This window comes from Ceratotherium simum, chromosome 14 (assembly GCF_057802395.1).
Source record: "Ceratotherium simum simum isolate JZ-2026a chromosome 14, ASM5780239v1, whole genome shotgun sequence".
NCBI classification, from domain to species: Eukaryota; Metazoa; Chordata; class Mammalia; order Perissodactyla; family Rhinocerotidae; genus Ceratotherium; species Ceratotherium simum.
In genome coordinates, this window is record NC_141913.1 from 63831990 (window position 1) to 63851697 (window position 19708).

Genomic DNA, 19708 nt, shown 5'->3' on the forward strand with positions numbered 1-19708 from the left:
AGATGGGCGTTACTTTGTAGCTTTATTTCTATGCGTGCAGTAAAAGCATGTACAGGACGTTCATGGACACACAGAGGAGGAGGACGTCCTGGTGATAAGCACTTTGCAATGAGTTCTGAAGAAAATTAAGATCTTTTTGTGTTTTTGCAAAAATATTTACCAAAAAGTCATGTTCTTAATAAAGACAATTTAGCATATGTGAGAAAAAGTCTTACAAAAAGGCACCCTTAGTACAATCGATTAAAAGAGTTATCAACCACTATTAATGTCTTGGAATATTATTTGCTTTCTGCCCTTCCGTGTCACAGATTTATGTTGCTTATCACTTGCTAAAAGTTGGAAATGTTTGCTAGACAGTGTGTGGAAGCACATTGAAGTCAGAGAATGAGAACAAGTGAGAAGTGTGGCTGAAAACACCAAGGCTACAAAGCGCAGTTCATGTAGGGAGTGTGCGAGTGTGCAACTGAGTCTGTGCGGTTCCATGTGTGACTGAGTGTGCGACTGAGTGTGTGTGTGACTATGTGCAACTGTGTGACTGTGTGTGTGTGACTGAGTGTGCAGCTATGTGACTGTGTGTTTGAGTGTGTGCGACTGTGTGACCTATTATGTGACCGAGTATGTGCGATGTAATATGTGATTGAGTATGCACTACAGAGTATGTACACCTGAGCGTGTTTGACTCAGTGTATGCGACTGAGTGTGTGACTGATTGTGTGTGACAGAGTATGCAGGCATGGCAGAAGGGGAGATTGGGAAGGGTAGCCAGGCTGGATCCTAAAGGTCTTGTCGAAAGAAGGAAGAAGCCATTTAAGGATTTTCAGCTTAGATGTCAAGTTATAATACTGGTGTTTGTAAAAGATTCCTCTAGACTTCCTGGTTCCCTTAGGATAATGGCAGTTATCTAAGTTTGTTTATGTCCCTCCAGCCTCCCCAAACCATCCAGGCCAACTGTGAGAGTAGATAGGATCACCTGTAGCTCATGCGTGCAACAAAAATGTGAGAAAGAAAATACTGCAAAATTTAATTCACTGTAAGTGGGGGAAACGTCCAAAATGGCACAGTCAGCTTCAGAGCCAGGATAGTGCAGAAGAAAAGAGTTTGTTCCAGGATCCTGACTTCACTGAGGCTTTTTAGTTAATGTAAGATACCTTCACTTTGTACGAATTATTGCAAGTTTTTAATAAGTGTAATTCAAATAAGTGGCCTTTTATTGCCTTCATTTGATGTTTCTAACAAGATTTTATTTTGCTCATTTTAAATATATTAATCTGGAGTTCCTGGATTATTTAGGATGAAAAATATTTATTTGTGTGTGCATTGTTCAAAAAGGAGAAAAGAAAAAACCATGCCAAGTAACTAGTTTTGTAACTAGAAAATGGAATTCATTTTAATTACTGAAATAGCAACCGGACATTTTAAAAAGTGATATCTGTTTATAGTCCTTTTTAATAGTATAATATACCAAGAAGGAAATATACGTTTCTTTTGTATCAGCCTAAATTCTTAATTAAGAATCAGAGAAAATTAATTCAAGTGTCCTGTGGCAATAGACGTATTATGTATTTTGTTGCCTATGCAGAGCCTAATACTATAGGTATGCATACTGTGAATAGTATCTGCTTCTGCTTACCTCAGAACAGTCTCAGAGTAACTATCTGACTATATGACATTTTGTGTTATATAAATTATTCATATTATTATTGAGATCCCCGATTTCGCTTATTATTCAAGATTTAGCTATTCTCTCTGAAGTTTAGAGTTTAAAAATGTAGCCAGTTTTCAGATATTAGCAGTGTTCATAGTACTTTAACATCATAATCCCATTTAATCTTTTTTATAATGCATTTTTTTGATGTAATTTCTTTTGCCAACCATAGCACACTTATCGTTGTACATGTCTTTTCCAATCAAGATACTCGCCTTTTAAAAAGCAAATCTCTGTTGTTTGTTAAATAGGGTACACTACTGAGAAAACAGCTTGAAATTGTAACATTTTACATTTTCCCTCCCCAAAGCAAATTTTATCTTTTCAAACTATATAACATGAAGGAGAAGGATACCCCAAGAGAAAGTTATTTAGAGATCATTTCTTGTCTTCGCAATCTTTATTCTGTACTATATGACATTGGTAAAGAACTATCTTTTACAGTAATTTTCTTGATATTAGAAAAATTTTTAAGGTTTAAAGTCCATCATTATTATTACAGAATTGAAAATAAACTGCATAGATATCGTGTATTCTTCAACACATAATTATGTTAGAAATAGACAAAAAGCATTCACAGGATTAAGTAGTTATAGAAAAGTAATGGGAGAACCGACTTCAATTTCTAAAACTAAATTGTATAGAACCTTTTATTTGCAGTTCAGAAAACCTTATAAGATTTTTATATATTTTTAATGTCCTTATTTCTTTTGGAGTTTGACATAATGGGAAAATGCTATACTAAAAGATATACATGTGTTAATAATTTTTAAATTTCCATATTAAAAAAACCATAGGAAGAGTTTTAAACTAATAAAATCTACTCATTTGTGCTTTTGTGGTCAGTTGATGATGGACAGCTGTGTGCAGGGTGGCCTAAAGGAGCACTTAAAAGCCTGCAGTACACATAGGTTGGCTTAGAATCACAGCAGACTGCTGACTTCGCGTTGAGTGCCTGATAAGGGGCATTGGAAATTAGGGGAAGAGTTCCATGTTTGTTCTCTGATTCATTCACTTACTGGGCAAATTTGAGTGCCTGTTCTGTGCTAGGTGCTCAGAAGGTCCGGGTCACATAGCTCACAGTCCGGGGGGATAGATAAACATGGGAATTGCTGTGATACAGTGAAAATAATTGAGGATTCATATCAGAGAATAACTTTGTTTCATACCTTAAGTGATAAATGTGTGAATCAGCAATTGGCAGGATTTATCCTAATTATATACTCAATTTGCTAAGTCATGGCTAAAACTCCTAGATTAACATACAATTAAAGGATATGCCATCTGGCCCATATTTGGGAAAAAGAGTGAGGGTATATAAATATTTCTCTCTCTCCAACAATGTTTATCACAGTTAGATTCTAAGACCCTCTCTGTGAGTGAATCAGAAACTGGTCATTTCAGTTCAGTCATAAATTCAGGCACAAAATAGTTAATGCATAGAGGCCACCTACTTCTCTCTTTTACAAGTTGATGCTTTGTTCTATTAAACCATAAAAGTAAAGGGAAACTCAGTTTTCCTGGACTGTTTATTTCCGAGTTAGGCAGTGTTTCTCTCTTTACCTTGAACAGCTACTTTGGTTGTGAACAGAGGGAACAAACAGCGGCTCCTTGCCTGGCGTTTTCCCGTGGAAGACGCAAGGAACAATGTGGAAATATGAGGCAGGGTGTTGAGTATTCTCATGTGTTGTAAAGACTAGCCATGTTATCTGAGCCACTGTGCAAGAGCTTGATGTGATTCCAGAGTAGTGAGAAGATTGTGACTATATTTTCACCATCAGTATAAAAATAAAATGATTAAAGGTACTAAACAATTTTTAGCCTTATCATCCTAATGTAAATACTAATATTATTCTCTTGACTCTTCCCCTTCAAGTTTTTCCCCATAAACATGCATATTTATATTGGGATAACATAAGCCTCATTTTTCCCACTTAAAATACGTTTCCTTAGTATTTTGAGTAATGATGCAGCTGTGTAATTATCAATAGATTTTTTAATTTAAAACTATTAAAGGCAGTAAAGTATGTAACATATTTTACTTGACAAACTGTAATTGAAAGAAGTAACTCCTGAGGGACTTTATTTATTTATTTATTTTTTGGTGAGGAACATCGGCCCTGAGCTAACATCTGCCAATCCTCCTCTTTGTGCTGAGGAAGACTGGCCCTGGGCTAACATCCATGTCCATCTTCCTCTACTTTATATGGGATGCCGCCACAGCATGGCTTGACAAGTGGTGCGTTGGTGTGCGCCCGGGATCTGAACCTGCAAACCCCGGGCCGCCGCAGCGGAGTGCAGGCATTGAACCGCTTGCACCAGCCCCCTGAGGGACTTTAAAATGAAGACAAAAGTGTGTGTGTGTCTACAGAAACAGAGATTGGCCGTATGCTGGAATCGGCATATATAATAGACAGATCCCTTTAATTAAGGGCGATCTGTGAAGCTCCTGCATTTTAATACCTAGTTTAAGTACCATCGCTTAGAAGACTTCTTTTTATTTCCTTTTCTTTGATACCATCACATTTGCCCCTGAGACACTGTTTTGTCCTTTTTTGAGTCCATGTTGAACTCCCGCACTAAGCCAGGAACTACTTAGATGGAAGGCTGTGTCTTAATTCTTCTTATAACTGTGGTTTCTAACACTATATATATCTTGCTGTATATTTAGATACCAAATACATGTTTCAATGACTTGAATGAACTCTCCTATTTACAGATGATATGACTAAAGCACAGTTAATTACCAGTCTGTATTCTTAACATGAATTGTTTTTTAAGAAACAGCACCCCATCTGTGTTTTAAACACTTAAGGGCACCCCACTCTTCATGGTCACACAGCCTGAGAAGCTGAGGAAACATCTCCATCAGGCAGTGGCCTTCTTTGTAGGCAATAGAGAGGAGTGTGAGGGAAGATCGGTAAGGTCCTAAGAGTAAATGCTGAGCGTGGTGCTTGGGACACAGGAAGCTAAAGAGCCGCTGGTCTTGCTGTCAGACGCGTGTGAAGTCACCGTGGGCTAACCCCCTTCCTCAAACTAAATTAATTTACAACACTTTTTATTACAAATACTTGCAATATCAGGGGAAGTATTTTGGAACTGGTAGGATTGGTTTAGATTTTGTCCCTCACAGATATAATAGAGAATCAAATATCTAGCAAATATCTTCCAAGTAGTTAGCAAAATGGCCAGAATTTATATCATTTGAAAAATGGTTTGATGAGTGAATGGAAAGAAAACACCAGTAGCACAAACCTGTCTTCCTTACATGCACTTTTGGAAATGGGTTTTTAATTTCTTTCCTCCTTCCCAATTTCCTTTGATTTCTTTGTTATCCTAAAAGATATTTTGATAGCGGATTATCAGTTTTTAATAAAATACAGTTCTACATGGAGGTGGCATATCACGCCAGTCAGGACAGTGTATGGTTTGTTACCCCATGGAGACATAGAGATAATTTGCTCACACTTAATGTCTTCCCTTTGTTACTTCTAGATGCAAGGCTGTGGGCTTTTATAATCCTATTCTAGAAGGTTTTCCATAACCAAAATTGCAAGGACTGCTTTCTAGACTAAAACTTCAGATTAAGACGAAAAGTTCTCAGATTTTAAGTAGTTATTTTTGTCTCTGAACATAGACATTAAAAATGTAAAGATAAAACTAGATTGTACATTATTGCTATCATGATATTGATGTATAGCCGTGTTTGATATCTGCACAGATAATTAGCAACATACATCTTATATTTGAATTTTTGCTTAATAAAAAATATCTAATATCATAATAACATTTTTAAAGAGAAAGTTAAGAGAAATGTCACCTTTCTAGATATAAATATAGGTATATATTAGTTGTAAATAATATTTACAGAAGCATTTTTTTCTCTCATGAATATATATACATTTGAAAAGCATAACTCTTGTCCTCAACAAAAGACAGAGAGAAGATATTCTACCACACTTAATAAATAAGCGTTGATAAGTTGATTTGTAATATGTCTGTGCTAATATTTTATACTTTTCCATGAGTGCTGTGGTGTTGTTAAAGCACATATTGGAAGATACAGTTTTAGTTTGCTCTCTGAAAAAATGAGAACATATAGTGTTTTAATGAAAATTTAAAATTATTTTCTTCATATTAAAGTTAAATATTTTGAAAAATGAATTTATTAAAGGCATAAAGGCATTCTTTTAAATTGTAATTTCAATTTTTTTATATTCTCTTGTTTGGGGTATTTTTCTTAATTTTTTTTGTTATGGTAAAATACATGTAACATAAAATTTACCATCTTAACCATTTTTAAGTGTTTAGTTCAGTGGTATTAAATATGTTCATAATTTGTGCAACCCCGTAGCTCTTTTCATCTCATAAAACTGAAACTCTGTAACCATTAAGCACTAAGTCCCCATTCCCCCTCCCCGCAGGCCCTGGCAACTACCACTCTACTTTCTGTCTCGGTGATTTTTTGACAATAAGTACCTCGTATAATTGGAATCATACCGTATTTGTATGGTCGTGACTGGCTTATTTCACTCAGCATAATGCCCTCAGTGTTCATCCATGTTGTAGCATGTTTCAGAATTTACTTCCTTTTTGAGGCTAATATTCCAGTCCATGGATAGACCACGTTTTTCTTATCCATTCATTCATTGACGGGCACTTGGGTTGCTTTCATGTTTTAGCTATTATGAGTAATGCTGATATGAACATGGGTGCACAGATATCTACGCTTCCTTAAGTTCTTTTGGGTACATACCCAGAGATGGAGTTTCTGGGTCATATGATAGTTTTTTTTTTGTTTTTTTTTTTTGGTGATGAACATCAGCGCTGAGCTAACATCCGTGCTGATCCTCCTCTTTTTGCTGAGGAAGACCGGCTCTGAGCCAACATCTATTGCCAATCCTTTTTTTTCTCCAAAGCCCCAGTAGATAGTTGTATGTCATAGTTGCACATCCTTCTAGTTGCTGTATGTGGGACTCGGCCTCAGCACGGCCAGAGAAGTGGTGCGTCGGTGCGCGCCTGGGATCCGAACCCGGGCCGCCAGCAGCGGAGCGCGCACACTTAACTGCTAAGCCACGGGGCCGGCCCTCATATGGTAGTTATATTTTCAATTTTTGAGGAACCACCATACTGTTTTCCACAGCGGATGTACCATTTTACATTCCCACCAACAGTGTACAAGGGGTTCGGTTTCTCCACACCCACACCAGCACTTGTTTTTTGTTTTTCTGATAGTAGCCATCCTGATGGGTGTGAGGTGGTATCTCATTTTGGTTTTGATTTGTATTTCCCTAATGATTAGTGATGTTGAGCATCTTTTTATGTCCTTTTTGGTCATTTGTATATCTTCTTTGGAGAAATGTCTATTCAAGTCCTTTGCCCCCCTTCTTTTTTTTGGTGAGGAAGATAGGCCCTGAGCTAACATCAGTGCCCATCTTCATCTTTTTTATATGTGGGTCATCGCCACAGCATGGCTTGATGAGCGGTGTGTAGGTCCACGCCTGGGATCCAAACCCATGAACCCCAGGCTGCCGAAGCTGAGCGCGCAAACTTAACCGCTGCGCCACCGGGCTGGCCCCTCCTTTGCCCATTTTTGAATCAGGTTGTTTGGTTTTTTGTTGTTAAGTTTTAAAGTTCTCTGTATATTCTTGGTATCCCTTATCAGATATGTGATTTGCAAATATTTTCATCCATTCTGTGGGTTGCCTTTTACTCTGTTGATAGTGCCTTTTGATTCACAAAAGTTTTTAATTTTCATGGATTCCAATTGTCTATTTTATTCCTTTGTTACCTGTGCCTTTGGTGTCATATCCAAAAAATTGTTGCAAAATCCAGTGTCATGAAGCTTTTGTCCTATGTTTTCTTCATAGAGTTTTATTGTTGTAAGTCTTACATTTAGGTCTTTGACCCATTTTGAGTTTATTTTACATATGGTATAAGGGAACAGTAACTTCATGCTTTTGCATGTGGATATCAAGTTTTCCCAGCACCATTTGTTGAAAAGACTCTCCTTTACCCTTAGAATGGTCTAAGCACCCTTGTCAAAAATCATTTAACCATATATGCAAGGGTTTACTTCTGGGCTCTTCATTTTATTCCATTGGTCTATATGTCTGTCTTCATGCCAGTACCACACTGTTTTGATTATTGTAGCTTTACAGTAAGTTTGCAAATCAGGAAGTTTGAGTCTCTGGTTTTGTTCTTCTTTTTCAAGATCATTTTGGGTATTTGGGGTCCCTTGGGATGCCATATGAATTTTAGAATGGGTTTCTCCTTTTCCGCAAAAAATATCTTTGGGATTTTGATAAGAGATTACGAGTGTGTTGTTTAATTTCCACAATTTTTTTAATTTTCTGTTATTGATTACTGACTTTATCCTGTCATGGTTGGAGTAGATACTTTATATGATATCTGTCTTTTTAAATCTGTTGAGACTTAATTTGTGGCCTAACATAATGTCTGTCCTAGAAAATGGCCCATGTGCAGAAGAATGTGTATGCTGTCGTTGTTGGACGGAGTGTTCTGTGTATGTCTGTAAGATCTAGTGGACTTACTACGTTAAGTCCTCTATTTCCTTACTTCTTTTCGGTTATTCTAGCCATAATTGTGAAGAGATATTAAAGTCTCCAACTATTACTGTAGAATTGTATATTTCTCCCTTAAATTCTGTCAGTTTTTACATCATATCTTTTGATAGTCTTTCATTAGGTACATAATTATATATAATTGTCATATCTTCTTGCCTTATTGAACATTTCATTAATTTGTCTCTTGTAACCTTTTTTGATTTAACATCTGTTTTGTCTGATATTTGTATAGCCACCTCTGCTCTCTTTTGTTTACTATTTGCATGGAATATCTTGTCCCATACTTTCACTTTCAACTTCTTTTGTGTCTTTGAATGTAAAATGAGTCTTTTGTAGACAGTATGTAGTTGGATCATGTGTGTTTATCCATTCTGCCCGTCTCTGTCTTTTGATTGGTGAGTTTAACCCATTTATATTTGAAATAATTACTGATAAGGAAGGACTTAGTTCTGTCATTGTGTTGTTTTCTATACGCCCTATAGTTTCTCTTCCCCTCATTTTCTGCGTGGCTGTCTTCTATTATGTTGAGTCGATTTTTTGTAGTGAAATGTTTAAATTTCTTTCTCATTTCCTTTTGTGTATATTCTATAGCTGTTTTCTTTGTGGTTACCATGGGGATTACATTTAACATCCTGAAGTTATAACACCCTAATTTGAGTTTTTATCAACTTAAGTTCAATAATGTACAAAATCTCTGCTGCTTTACAGCTCCATCCCCACACTTTACATCTTTAGACATTGTATGCCTAAAAGTATAAATCAATAATTCTTTTAAATGCATCAGCCTTGAGTCCTTTCATTTCAACCTACGGGACTCCCTTAAGCATTTCTTGCTGTGAACGTCTAGTGGTCACAGACTCCCTCAGCTTTTGTTTATCTGGGAATGTCTTGATTTCTCCCTCACTTTTGAAGGACAATTTTGCTGGATGTAGGATTCTTGGTTGACAGTTCTTTTTCTTTTAGCACTTTGACTATACTGGCGCACTGCCTTCTGCTTCCAGAGTTTCTGATGAGAAATCTGCTGATGATTTTATTGAGGATCTCTTGTATGTAATGATTTGCTTTTTTCTTGTTGCTTTCAAGATTCTTTGTCTTTTGAAAGTTAGATTAAATGTTTCTCTGTGTGGGTCTCTTTGAGTTTATCTTACTTGGATTTAGTTGAGCTTCTTGGATGTTTACATTCCTGTCTTTCATCAGATTTGGGGAGTTTTTCACCATTATTTCTTCAGATATTCTCTTCATCTCTTTTTCTCTGTCTTCCTTTTCTGGAACTCACACAATGTGTGTATTGGTGTGCTTTATGGTGTCCCACAGATTTCGTAGGCCCTTTCAATTTTCTTCAACTTTTTTTCTTTCCGTTCATCAGACTTGATAATTTCCATTGTCCTGTCTTCAAATTTGCTGATTCTTTCTTCTGCCTAATCAGATCTGCCTTCCTGTTAGTGAATTTATCATTACAGTTTTTGTACTTTTCAATTTATTTTGGTTTCTATTTAGTTTTCTATCTCTTTATTCATATTTCTGTTTTGTTCATACATCATTTTCTTGACTTTCTTCATATCTTTATTTCTTTGAACATCTTTAATATTTTTCTTTGAAAGTCTTTGTCTAGTAGATCTGTCATCAGTTCTTTTTCAGGGACGGTTTCTGTTGATTTACATTTTTCCTTTAAATGGACCATTCTTTTTATGCCATGTGATTTTTCGGTTGAACACTGGATGTTTGATGTAATAATGTGGTAAATCTAGAAGTCAGATTTTCCCCCTTAAGGTTTGCTAGTTTTTCATCATCGTTTTTGTTTATTGTTTTTTTGATTGTTGTAGGCTCTGTCTGTGCCAAGGCTCAGCCTGAGGTGCAAGCTTAATGTCTTCTTAGATTTTTTTCTGAGCCTTTTCTTGGGCATGCTCAGTCACTTTCTGATTTTCTCCATGTATACAGTTGCTTTTGAATGTCTAGTCTTTAATGACTGGCTCCCAAAAGGGAAAAGAGAAAAATTAAGAGGGGAAAGGACACTCACCATTTAACTCTGCTGGAAGTGACTTGAGCCGGAGGGGGAGGGGCTTGCTACAGTGGGAGAGGTGCAACAGCAGTGGCCACCCGCCTCTGTGTCTACACCTCTGTGATCAGAAGCCGCAAGCAGCAGTCAGAGCACAGACTCTCAATATTTGGAGGACAGAATCCCTTTTGCCCACCCTGGCTCCCACATGCTGTGTGCAGGCTGCTCCAGGAACAGGTGCACAGCTGCCTGCCAGGGGGCTGGGGATGAGGACAGGTAGCTGTTACTGTGCTAAGAGCAGAAATTGGCCAAAATTGACCAGAATTTACCATCCAAGTCTTCGCCTAGAAGTGACAAGCCTTCAACAGGCCTCAGAGCTCCAGTAGTTCCATCAGACAGATTCTGCCCCTGCAGCTGTCGTCCAGGTGGGGAGATTCCTGGTGCTTCCTGCTCTGCCATCTTCCCAGAATCTTCTGTCTAAATTCCCTGCCTTTTCACTCCAGGTCACATGGATTCAGCTTGTGGATTTGTTTTTAACACTGTAGTTTTTAACTTCTGAAGTCAGAGTAATAAAAAAAGTTGCTAATTTGCCATTTTTTCTGCTTTTCTCTCCCTGAACAGGAGGACAGTGATCCGCCTATACATGAAAGTCTCAGCATTGAAAATACATTGTGGGCAAGCACCATTGTTGCATCAGGTAGGAAATAAGTTCTATTTTTAGCGTGAATTCTCACATAAAGGTGATGCTTTACGTTTTTGAGTGACTTCAAACAAGTGTTTCTCAAAATGCCTACATTACGTAGAGAACTTATTCAGTATACACTCCAGTTCAGTGAGTGTGGGACACTCCTGAGAGTCCACATCTCAGACAAGCCAAGGGCGAGGTCTGGGCTGTTGCTTACCACACCGCACTTTGAGTAGCAAGGCCTGAAGCAGCTGTGGGTAATGCACCCTTCACGTAGGAATGCACGGGTGTTTTGCTGGTTTTGACGCCTGTTTCTTGACACAGTTGTCAATATGCCTTAATGAGAGGTGGCACAGCAGAACTAGGGAAGCAAGTGGTGATTTTAGAGGGATCTTACCACTCTTCTTTCATCTAACAGAATTCATAGGAGGTCAGTTTGGTGGGTTGTCTGGGAGGGAGAAAAGTCTTAGATGAGGTAGGGCGCCTTAGGAGGTAGATCATGTCAGACCTTTAGGGGCCAGCGTAAAGATTCTCAATGTTCATTTGAGTAAAATTGGAGGACATTGGAGCATTTCTAGTGGTCAAACAGGAGGCCTCTTAAATTTACATTTTGTGAAGTAAATTTCTCTGGGTGGTATTGAAAATCTAAATGATTATCGCCTTCTCAGAAAGTAGTTGACCTTGCTAACGGTGCCAGGAATGAAGCTTAGTAGCAGGGAGCATTAATGTCACTGTTGGGGATAGGAACGCAAGGAAACATTCAAGGTAGATTGTCTGTTTTCTCAGTGTCTATTGTCCAATGCTGGTAGACCTCCTCTCTTAGAACACAGTCATCCTTCTGATGGTTTTGTGTGGAATCCTTGCTCCAGACCAGGCACTGGTGACACAGTGTGGAACAAACTCCTTAGGATCCTGTCCTTAGGAACTTGTGGATGAGAAAGACATTAAGGAAATGAGACAGATAATTTCAACTGTGCTAAGTATCACAGAAAAGTATAGGGTTCCCTGAAAACAAATAAGCCAAAAACCTTACCTAATCAGGGTTTGGGGGAGGCCTCTCTGAGGAAGAGATATTTAAACTAGATTTAAAGAATACACAGATGTGACTGGGTAAGATGGATAGAAGAAGGGTGTGAAGGATTCCTGGCATTACTGACACCTATGTGAAGGCCTGGTGCTGAGAGGGAGAATAGGCTGAAGAAAATGATCTAAGGGCCAGGATGCCTGGCACATAGAGAAGGATGGGATCAGACGCACACAGGGCAATTCTGTTTGTGTGTGTTTAAATGTGGTCTTCTGTATACATGAAAGTGTAGAACAGACTCCTACAGAGGTACACATGTTCATCTTTTGGGGGCTAGAGGATGAAAGAAGATTTAGTTTTGTACTGATATTTTGTATCTTTAAAAAAAAGCAGCTTGATAATAAATATGAAAATTTTAATAGGTAGAAATTCTGTGAAGTGTTCTATGTTATTTTTTGTACTGGTGAATTTTTTAAATTTCTCCAAATTAAGAGAGAGAGGAAGTAAGGATAGCATGCATGGAGAGTCCTCTGAGGGGGCAGGCCAGGTCCTGGCTGTGTAGCCCTCAGGAAGGGTCTTCACACCACAGAGAGTCCTCAGAGGGGGCAGGCCAGGTCCTGGCTCTGTAGCCCTCAGGAAGGGTCTTCACACCACGGAGAGTCCTCAGAGGGCGCAGGCCAGATCCTGGCTCTGTAGCCCTCAGGGAGGGTCTTCACACCATGGAGAGTCCTCAGAGGGGGCAGGCCAGGTCCTGGCTCTGTAGCCCTCAGGAAGGGTCTTCACACCATGGAGAGTCCTCAGAGGGAGCAGGCCAGGACCTGGCTATGTAGCCCTCAGGAAGTCTTGCAGCCACCATTGAGAGGGCACTTTGCAGCCAGAGAAAGTCTTAGAATCCTGTCCTCACACTTCTTTCACATCACTGCTCTTGTGTTTTACCCTGCTAATGATCGTGGATCATCAGCCTCACCACAATTCAGTGAGGTGCTGTTGTTGTTAGTCTCACTTCTGGGTGAAGGACTGTGGCTCAGAAGGGCCTGTTGTTAGCACGGTCACACAGCCAGGCTGTAGTGGGGGGACCTAGATTTGAATCCAGGTGTGCCATCCTCAGCTGCTTCGCCGTTCAGCACTTAGCATTTAATAGTTTATAGGAAAGTATTTACAGTATGCCACGTGTAAGCCAATACTCGGTCACAGATTTTACATTATCTGTATCTAGGTGTTGTATTCTGTTTTGTTTCCATCATATTGATATTATTCTTAATAAAGGGTCAAAGTTTAGTTCATTCATAAAGATATTCGTAGATTCTTTTTATTTATAAACTTGATTTGATCATTTGTTTCCTGAATATTAGAATGTTGTTACTGATCGGATTTGTGGACTTTCTCCTCAAAGAGACAGAAGCAACCTGAGTTGAAGGCTTCTAAGATATCCCAGATGATTCCCTGTGCACAGTTTTTCTCTCCTGACCTCAGTTCTCTAGAGGACCTTGACAAGTGGCAGCTCCTAGTTCCGTACTTGGGCATTGCAGACACAGATCTAGGCATCACAACACGCTTGCCACGTTGGTAACCCTTTCTTCTATATGATTTATAGAATTCAGTTTACCAGAGTATTTTATCTTTGAGAGAGTATTTAGACTGCTTTAAAACCATTGATTCCAAAAGTTTAAATAAGGTGCCCTTAATTTTAACTTGTGTTTGGACATTTTTAAAATGCAAGCTTTTTTTATTAATTTCAAAACTTTTAACACATACTTGTTTTTACTTAACCTTATTAGCGTGAGCAATTACTAGACTCTGTATATTACCAGACTGCCATATCCTGAGGAATGTTTGAAAGACTTTGGATTTCTAGGAGTAATGTTAGGGCTCCTGTCTTCTTTATACTTGATTACATGTTGAGAAGAAAAGAGCAGAATTTTTTAAAAATCTTACTCTTTAGAAGTTATATTTCAGTTGAATTGAAGTTGCCTCCTAGGTGTAGTGACTCGAACCTTCCTCCCTTGTCACAGGATTCTGAATGCGTGGGAGCAAGGACTCAGGTTAACACAGACAGACACAAGGACTGAGGGTCACCAAAGAGGGGCCAACACAATTTCTTGTGGTACCATGATTCTTCTTCCTTCTTGTTGGTTCAGAGAACATTGTTTCTCCAAAGCAGAGTCAGTGTCCCGTAGAGTTACCATGTTTCACTGATAAGTGGAAAAGCGACTATTTCCATCTTAAGTTGTCGAGAGCCTGGAAGCAAAGATGAGTCCCCAGAGAGGACTGCAGGACATGTGTGCTCAGGCAGGGGGGTGCAGGGCTGAGCCCCCAGAGAGGACTGCAGGACGTGTGTGCTCAGGCGGAGGGTGCAGGGCTGAGCCCCCAGAGAGGACTGCAGGACTTGTGTGCTCACATGGGGGATCCAGAGCTGATACTGCTTGTGATAAATACAGAAAATGAGAGTAAACGTTTGGAAACTTTTATAGCAATTTGATGAAGTAATTTAAGGTTAAAAAAAAATTGGGGCATATATTTTCTTTTTTTTTTTTTTGTTATTTCATTCATCTTGGTAATTTATTTTCATATTTTACAAAACTAGTCCTCATGGCAGACCAGAAATTTAAAAATAAAACCTGGCCCTTTACCATACATAATTTGCAAGGCTCCTATGCTAGAGAAAGGTTAGTAGGTTCAGGATTGGGATAGCAGGAGAAGCCGTCCCACTAAGATGTCACCCAAGAGACCACACCCAGAGAGCTGTGATACACACAGAAGCACTTGGAGCCTGGGCACATAGGAGCAGTGGAGACAGCAGAGAACACACACCAGCATGCAGTTCATAATTCACAAGGAGTGGGAGACCTGCTTCCCAAACCTTCTGTCTTGTGGGCAGTTGTTATGGCCTGGGGAGTGGGCAGAGACATTCTGTCCATCACTTCCTGTTGGTCTGACGCCTTCCCCTGACATGCACAGTTGGTGGAGCCCAGAGCTGGTGTAGGTCTTCTCTGTCACTCTCTCTACCCTTGGCCTTGGTCTCTTTGTATAACTTTCCTGAGGCTAGTTCACCGTCTTCCTCAGGCTGTGTGGCTGGTCCTGGCAGGTGTTTAGTGTTCGTGGGTTCCTTGCCCCGCTTTGTGTCTCCATGCTGCGTGTTGTTTTTCTTTTGTTCCCTTGGTTCCCAGCACGTGAAAGTGCTGCAGTCCGCGAGCAGCCAGACATGAGGTCTCGTTGAGATTGGCACTAGGCGAGTGTCTGTAGATTGTAGTCCATTTCCAAGTCTGCTGCAAGTGGCCCTGGCAGTTTCTCTACCATATCTAGCAGGTTCTGGGTGATAATTGACAGTCAGGAAGTGCTGGTTGGCTGATGGTTCTCTCGGTCTTTGTCTGTCTGTCTCTACAACATTTTTCTCTGTTGTAGTCAGTCTTTCCTTATTTCTGATCAATGTGTTATATTTTATTGCCCTCTCATGTCTCTGTTTCAAAATTAACAGGTAACCCTTTCCCATATTTCTTTTTGCCATATATACAGGGTTTACTCGATCTTTTAGCCTATACTAATCCATAAATACGTACTCTTTTTCAAAGAGAATGCAGAATATTCCAAATATTGTGTACTGACTCTAGAAGTTTTAGTAAATAAAAAGCATGACAGGGCCACCCGCGTGGCGTAGTGGTTAAGTTCGGCATGCTTCACTTTGGCGGCCCAGATTCATGGGTTCAGATCCCAGGTGCAAACCTACAGCACTCATCAGCCATGCTGTGGTGGCAACCCATATATAAAGTAGAAGAAGACTGGCACATATGTTAGCTCAGGGCTAATCTTCCTCAGCAAAAAAAAAAAAAAAAAAACCTCAGAAAAAAATGTAAGTACAGTGAGTACTCATTTTTAGTGAGAATGAAATGAGACAGTACATATGATAGCCTGTACCAAACTTTAATAGATTATACAAATACAATTGCATGAGGAATTCCTTAAATACTTATTATATATGGTATATTTAACATGCAAACACTGATTATATTCTCTATATATCTGAATGAAATATTTCTTGTTAGTCTTGTCATTTCTCAAATTTCATTTTGGGTACTTGAAACTGTAATGCCAGCCTGTGATCAACATTGCTAATAATTCACCTGGCTTTTAGAACAGCAGTTTCTAGCCTGATGAAGTTTTAAGCCTTCTCTGAGACTTGTTTCTTCTGCTGATGTTAAAAATAAATTAATTTTGCAATTTGTCTTGTTCTGTTTTTGTGCTTATTTAACATTAGTGACACTTTTAATTTTTGATGAAGTTAAACTTAATTGGCAAAATAGGAAGGAAATATTGATCAGGTCAGATTTAACATTTAGCTTCACTGACAAAAGAATTGTATGGTATGTCTTTTTGAAAGTTTTTTATAGTATTATATCATTATGTATTTAATATTTTTCTATATGCCGAGTACAAATATATCATCTAGGAAGTTCATTTGGATAATAATATATAAAGATAGCATTTGTGCGGCTTGGGTTAGCTTATATGCCAAGTGCAGGCTTACTCTGGTTTCAAGAACACAATAAATACAAACCTCACGGCTTTCCCAATGGCACACAATTTAGCAAGGGAAAAAAGGGAAATGCTTATTCCAAAAAAGAAAAACTGTGTAACCTCTCCAGCTATCACTACTGAGCAGTACTCCAGCATCTTTCGTCTTCCTGAACGTTGTATGGAGGAAGCTGTCTGTATTGTGATACACGTAATATGCAGCTACCACTGTTCATAGAAATCCAGGAGATTACTGAGATCATATTTACTCCATGGATCCTGACTTATGACTCACTAAATTTCACACTTTAAATTAATGTGATATCAAAGAGTTTCTGTATAATTACTATAGTGAATTCTTCAGTTGTTGATTTTAGTGAATAATATGGATGTATTGTCTTTCTCATCTTACTCATATTTCTCACCTTCAAAATTTGTGAAAATTAGGAATATAAATTATGTGTTGCTGCCATTCTAGAAACAACTTCCTTGGTTTTTAATTTGACATTCCAGAGACGAGTGCCTTTGAGCCTTTGTAATCTCTGGGTTCTTCTAGGGGTATTTTATTATTCTTTTATCTTAGGTTTGATAGACCACAAAATTGTCATTTCTTCTTGACATGTATAATTAGAAAACCAGACTTTCAGGAGATAGGAATAAAAGAGACTAATAACATCTAAATTCAAAATCAAATATTGTTTTTATAACATTTCTCTTATTGTTTTAATTGTATATGTGCCAAAATACCAGCAAAGGCTCTTACACCCGGTAGTACTGTAATCTTTGCAGTGGAAGCATACTTGTAGACTCTTGTTCAGAGGAACTGGTTCAACTGGTGCCGTCTTGGTTTGAAGTCACCGGATGAGTTTGATCAGTTAAGAGTGTCGCCTCTGTTTATTTAACTGCAGTGTAGAGTTACCATTTTAGTACACATTAATGAACAATGTCACTCTTTCTGTTGTCAGTGAGAAGAATGTTAGCACATTTGTTAGTGTTATATGTAGGTAAATTTGTATTGCTTAAGAAATAATTTGAGGTATTCAAATTTTATGTTAAAAGTGGAGATTAGATTTTCTTGAACTAGCCAAATTAAATATGCTGTCTGATAAATTTATATAAAATTAAATAGTGTAGTAATATTTTCCACCAAAACAATTAACTACGTGTTATCTCTGTGCTTATCCTTTAAAATATCTCTGTAAGGACCACTTTCATGTTTTTGCAGGTACGGTAATAGGTGTTGTCATTTATACTGGAAAAGAGACTCGAAGTGTAATGAACACATCCAATCCAAAAAATAAGGTAGGCTAGATGAAGGAACGGCCGCTTTAATGAACTTGCTTTCTCCTTTCAGTTAAAAAAGTATATGTAGTTCTGAATAGCTCGTTCATTTTAGCTTAATGTATAGCATAGAAGCAGACTTTCAAAAATGCTGGTAATTTAGGATATGAATTCTCTGTATTTATGTAACATGCTCATACTGAAGAATTTCCAAAAGTATCCTTTCTTGGTTAATCAGAGTTTTATATGTCTCTTAAATTTTCATTGTTAGATATATAATTTGCCCATAATTTGACAGTTAATTGTGAGTCTCTTAGTTTCTCTTCAATCTATTTATTTTACAATTTGCACTCTTTATTTTTATGTTGATGGTTCATTTTTAAAATAAAGAAATCTATATTAATGTTTTTATGGTATTTAATTTGATAGTGTTATATTGTTAAACTAATTTTATTTAACTTATTTCCATTTCAGAAGAAGCATATTGAAAACCAGATTTTAGTTTTAAAGACTGCTTGATTATATGCCTAAACTGATTATATTCCTGTTAGATTCCTAAAATTGTTATTTATGCAGTCAACATATGTGTGTAAGTTAAGTCGTAACAAAAGTTAGTTTGAATCCTCAGTAGTTGTTATTTGGATGACACGTTTTGTATGATCTAGTCACAATAGGTGCCAATGTCCACTGAATGAGAAGCTCTTTCTAACTGTGCATGTACTCATTTTTATTTGGAGTATAATCTCTGTGTATCTAAGTAGAACAAAAGATCCTGTCATGGGTTAATGCCTTACTTTGTAAGTAATTAATAGCAAAGGTTGTCTTTTGCAGGATATTTTATTACAAGCCAATAAAAATGAAATATTTCTTTGAAAAGATATTTTTTAAGACAAGATGTCTTCCAATTTTTCAGCTAAATACTATTTTAAAAAATAGTTAACCCTTCAAAAATTAGGAAAACACCACTGGCCCTGTGATGCCAGGGCATGTTTACAGTACAGCAGACCAGCACTGATTGTGGTTCCTGTCCAGAGAGTGTCTTCACCCACCCTCTCTGGACACGTGCATATCCTGATGCATCCATATCCTGGATGAAAGTTTATATCTCTGTGTTTGGTAGGACTCCAGGTGTCTGTGTATGATGTATTTACTAAGGTCTACTGTTAGTTTTGTATCAATTCTGATTGTGATAATGGGGAAGATTGTCTCTGTAGATTTATATTACATCTTTGCTCTCATTCGAGGAAATCAAAGATACTCAGTATGCTTTAATGAAATATACCCGTCAGTAATTCTACAATACAGTTAAAATTATTTAAAAATAAATTATTAAGCTAGTTATTGACAGAGTTAGAATCACGTACATATTTATGTATGTTTTACAGGAAGTAGGGTGGTTTTTTTTTTCTTTAGTAAGTAAAACTAGGATGTTCCAATAACGCATATATGAGTTCTAGGGTTTTTTTCCTTAATCATTTTACTTTTACAATTATGATGATATTAGAAGGTAAATTTAATTTTAAATAGTAAGTTTAAACATCTTAAAAGCTATCCTGCCTCTTAATACAACTCTTTTTTTCAGTCCACCTTATTCTTCAGGGTAGCTTATTTCCTGTCACTTTCTCATTGTCTGTCTGCGTGTTGTCACTTCTTGTCTCTGTTCACCTTTAGTTTTGTGTCAGTGTGCTGTTTCCCAGGGTGTTGGTCCAGGGCTCCTGAGGTGACCTTTTGTTGGTTTGTGACCGCAGTTAAGAACTCTGGCCCTGAAGCCTGACTGCCTGGGTTAGAGTTGGCTTTGCCACTGCCCAGCTCTTTGACCCTGGGCGAGTGCTGTCTATGTTACCCGTCATTACTGCCTTTCTAAAATGAATCGTGAAATGTGCATGAATGCCATAGCTTTTCAGTCCAGCCCTCACTGTCA

At 38.0% G+C, this 19708-nt stretch overlaps 1 protein-coding gene across 11 annotated transcripts in view; it reads left to right on the forward strand.

The window, feature by feature from the left end:
* ATP9B (ATPase phospholipid transporting 9B) overlaps positions 1–19708 on the forward strand; it is a 280439-nt gene that overhangs the window by 122574 nt on the left and 138157 nt on the right. For all 11 annotated transcript variants that reach the window (XR_015554337.1, XR_015554338.1, XM_087439362.1 and 8 more), the window contains 2 exons: positions 10910–10985; positions 17732–17808. Coding sequence is in view for 9 of the 11 variants with exons in the window: in XM_087439362.1 (XP_087295488.1) it covers positions 10910–10985; positions 17732–17808 (153 nt within the window). In the remaining 2 variants the exon portion in view is untranslated. The remainder of the gene's footprint in view (positions 1–10909; positions 10986–17731; positions 17809–19708) is intronic.